The sequence below is a fragment of the Equus caballus genome, chromosome 7 (assembly GCF_041296265.1).
Source record: "Equus caballus isolate H_3958 breed thoroughbred chromosome 7, TB-T2T, whole genome shotgun sequence".
Taxonomy (NCBI): domain Eukaryota; kingdom Metazoa; phylum Chordata; class Mammalia; order Perissodactyla; family Equidae; genus Equus; species Equus caballus.
This window is the reverse complement of record NC_091690.1, coordinates 76,618,164-76,622,473: the sequence shown is the minus strand read 5'-3', so window position 1 is coordinate 76,622,473 and position 4,310 is coordinate 76,618,164. Positions and strand designations below refer to the sequence as shown.

Sequence of the window (4,310 nt, the reverse complement as noted above, 5' to 3'; positions counted from 1 at the left end):
AAACACTATTGCATCTCTCTTGAATTTTGATGCTTTAGGTACTGGGATGGATTTCAGATGGAGAAAGAAAAAAAGGCATAGACAATGGCAGCCTATAGGAGTAGAAACATTGGACTGGCTGTCCAAAGTAGTGCAACTGGAAGAAAATAATCATTGGCACTAAGTACAAGAGCACACAGACATGAAGAGGGCCTTCTGCCCTATCACCACAATGTCAAATATTGTGTCTAGTATTGTGCAAAAAAATAAGTATGTAGGAATCATCATGAGCAATGAGTCCAGCCTGTAGGTAGAGGTGATAACAAACAGTAGATAACAGATGCCAATGGAGAAGTACACATGGATACCTTCCATAAAGATGAGTCCAATCCCTAGACGAATGGTTCAGTTGAGATCTCCACAAATTTATCGGAGTAAGACCATTTTGCAAGACAGGTGTATGAATGAATACTTGAGACAAATTAGAGGTATATAATTATCATTGTTATGAGCCACTAATCAAAATTACATCTTCAGTGAAGAGGGTGGCACAGGAAGGTTGTAAGTTGTAGAAGGGAAAGACATAGTTTTTATTCCTACTGCTCTCTCTGAAGCTTCCTGTCCTGTTCAAGGAGGAACATGTATACACTACAAAATGCTAAACTGAGTTGCACTATGCCTGAGAAAGAGAGAAAAGAGCCGCAGTGTTAGCAGTCATCAGATTCCCTCCCACAAGGAGAGATACTATTGGGTGGGGCAGAGATGAAAGGGAGAACGATGACTTGGCAGAATTGATATATTTATGAAGGAAAAAAGTAGAATTATGAATAATATGGAGATATTCCCATGAGAAAAAGAAAGAAACTACGTGTATGAAAACTTGTAAAATAATAATTAAAAAAATAAGAGAAAGGGAATCTATATTCAAATCAACAGTACGTATTAGTCTTCACTGCATTTTGAGGCCAATTACCAAAGCATCTAAGGAGGAGGAATTTTAAATCATAGATAGATATAAGTGAATTCAAATTTATTTTCATGATCTACCATCCCTTGTATAATGTGAACAACCTACCTTACAGGGTTGTGAAGATTCATAAAATATACTGAAAGGTTTATAACTTTGATAACAGCCTCACACATCCCCTTCCTATTTTGAAACTTCTTTCCCAAATGTAGTCTTATATTTCACATACTATATCTAAAAGATGATCGCAAATTTTCCATGTATGGTCAAGATTAAAACATGCATATATGTTTTCCCAAAAGTCTCCAAATGTCACTAGGAATGTTTAACTGAAGCACATGTATGGGAATGAGCATGAGTTTTGCATTAACACCATTAATGTTTTACTGAGAAGTTGAAGGGCTTAGTATTTGCCAGGAGCATATTCTTTTGGCTTTAGAATGAGAACCTGAAAAGGTCAGACAGGGAAAAACATGCAGTCAACATAGAAACAGAGGGGAGAGAAAGAGTGAAGGATATACATAGTGTCATCAAATGGGGTTAATGCACACAGAAGAAAGGAGGTAAAATAAATATAGGAGGGGTTAATACACACAGAAGAAAGGAGGTAAAATAAATATAGGAATCAAAGAAATATGTGTAGACCCATATTAATTCATTCAATAATTCATTTATGCATTTACCAAATATTTATTAAAAAGCTAGAATATTCCAGACATTATAGGAGTCCCTGGCTGTATGTAGTAAGCAAAAGAGACAGTCCATGCCTTATGGACATAAAATGTACTGGGCTAGAGAGACAATAAAAAAATAAAACATATACAGATGATTACTTGATTACAAATGTGACATGTTTATGGGAGAAATGACAAGAAACAAAAGGTGCTGTTAATGCATAATAGAATGGGGGGGGTGCAGGGGACAACCAACCTTAACATCCTACTATGAGGGAGATAGGGACAATGTAAACCCAGGCCCCTACAAATCCAAGGAAAATAAGGCTCTCAATAAATTTTCCTCTCTCATGTTACCCCACTAACATTTATTCTGCAGTGACTTCAACTCAGTACAACTTCTGAAACCTCACACATCATATTCTCCAACTGACTGAAGATATCCAGCTGACTGAACACCTGTTAATCTGGGTCAACTATTTACCTATTGGTGGCCAGTTAGTTTTTCCAGTTTTTTAAAATCTTATATCAAACATTGCTGAAATGAAAATTCTTACTCAAATTAAAGTCTCTTATTCACTTCTTATTCAAGTGACCATGAACAAGCATAAGAGTATAAATCTACAGAAGTGCTAAGAAGTGGAATTTCTGGGTTAAAGAGTATGTTCATTTTAAGTTGACACAAACAACAAAATAGCAGAAAAAACACTATACTATACTAATACAGATTACAGCATATAGTGTACGAAAATGTTTGTTCTCTACACATTCTGTAACATGCAGCATCATTAAGCCTTCTAATTTTGACCAAGTGATGAGCACTCCCTCCCTCCCAGACCACCTTTGGTGATATAACCACCTGGCTTGAGGGTAACCACTTCATTGGTCCTAATCTCCTTAATATTTTCTTTGAGGAAAGAATTGGATTAGCCCCTGGCGAATCTGCTTGGTCTTAATGCTGTAATGATGGGATTGAGTACAGGAGGCACCAGAAGATAGACATTGGCCAGGAGTAGTCGGAGAGCAGGTGCAGCATGCTTCCTGAAGCGGTGCAACAGAGCGACACTAATCATGGGCACATAGTACACAAGTACTGCACAGATATGTGATACACATGTACTGAGGGCCTTCCACCGTCCCTCCCCAGAGGTAATGCCCAGCACTGTGTAGAGGATCAGCACGTACGAGATGATGATGAGCAGCGAGTCCAGCCCAAAAGTGGAAGTAACAATGCAGAGCCCCAGAATGCTGTTGGGATGAGTGTCCCCACAGGGCAGCTGGATTAGATCTGAGTGAAGACAATAGGAGTGGGAGAGGATGTTGTGGCCACAGAAGGGAAGACGCTTCAGGAGAAAGGGCAGTGGAAACATGAGCATCATACTCTTCAGTCCAAGTACAGCACCAGTGCCAGCAATACGAGAAAGGGTCAGGATGGTGGTATACCGCAGTGGATTGTAGACGGCCACAAAGCTGTCCACAGACATGGCCAGCAGAACTCCTGACTCAAGGATGGAAAATGAATGTATGGAGAACATTTGCAAAAGGCAAGCTTCAAAGCAGATCTCATTGGCACCGAAAAGGAAGATGCCCAGCACAGTGGGCAGTGTAGAAGCAGAGACACCAAGCTCTGCAAAGGCTAGCATAGCTAGGAATAGGTACATCGGCTGGTGCAGAGAGGTGTTTTTCTTGATCACTGTGAGGATCAGACTATTGCCCAAAAGGGCCACAAGATATGTCAAGCAGAATGGGAAGATAAACCAAGAGTACAAGTCCTCTAGACCAGGGAGACCAGTCAGTAGAAAATATTTTGGGGTGAATTGACTGCTGTTGAACATTTTCCTGAGTCTGGAGTCTGGGGAATTCAACCTAGGCAGGGACCAGGGATGCAAACTAGAGTGAGACACACAAAGATTATTGAAGACAGAGGGACCAACAAATTTCTCTGTATGGTACTATCTGCCGAAGTATGTCCTTCCTCCCGTGCATAACCAGTTGCTTTTGGTCTTCAATGCTAAATAAAAATGTGGAGTCATGATTGCAAAAAAGTATACTCCAGAATAAGGAAATCTGGTAGAGTATTTTATCATTCATAATTCAAACTATCCCCATAGTGGTTTCACTAAGTATATTTGTTAGGAATTAAATGTTTCTCACATCCCTATAAAGAGATGTTATTGTGTGGTTTAAAGAAGATATCATTGCAAAGACATCGGCATAAAGAAAGCAGTAATCTTTCAGACATTATATAATTCCCTTTTAGAGCATGTTGGGTTTTAATTTACAGATGAGGACAGGGATTAAGAACAAAAGTATTTCAATGTCAGTGTAGAATTGCTCAGTAGATAAAGATTCTAAATATCCATCCCTGCCAGTCCAAGCAGCATCAAAGAATGTTCTCCATTTGAAACACAGAATTATCTAGGTTTACCTGGAGAAAACATCCTTAAAATGGGCTCAGTTCTCCATGTTCATCCCACAACCTCCTGGATGATTACTTTGGTTTTGACACATGGTGGGAGAGAGTGTAGAAAAAAGTCTAGTTATAAAGGTTAATGAAAAGATGTATTTTGCCCAATGGAATTCCATCAATGGAAAGAATTATTCTACTCATTGGAAAATTCCTCTCCTGTTGTGAATACACACATTGCAATGTGATTAACCAATGCTTACTGTGTGTTTGGACACACGGA

General features: G+C 39.1%; 1 protein-coding gene across 1 annotated transcript; it reads right to left on the bottom strand.

Moving 5' to 3' along the window:
* Nucleotides 1-2,546: 2,546 nt before the first annotated feature.
* OR51K2 (olfactory receptor family 51 subfamily K member 2) lies at nt 2,547-3,455 on the bottom strand. Its single transcript, NM_001391394.1, has one exon. The coding sequence runs from the start codon at nt 3,453-3,455 to the stop codon at nt 2,547-2,549; it is 909 nt and encodes a 302-aa protein (NP_001378323.1).
* Between the last annotated feature and the right edge of the window lie 855 nt (nt 3,456-4,310).

Coding starts and splice junctions, on each gene's coding strand:
- OR51K2 (NM_001391394.1), bottom strand. CDS start 3,455: ATGTTCAACAGCAGTCAATTCACCCCAAAATATTTTCTACTGACTGGT.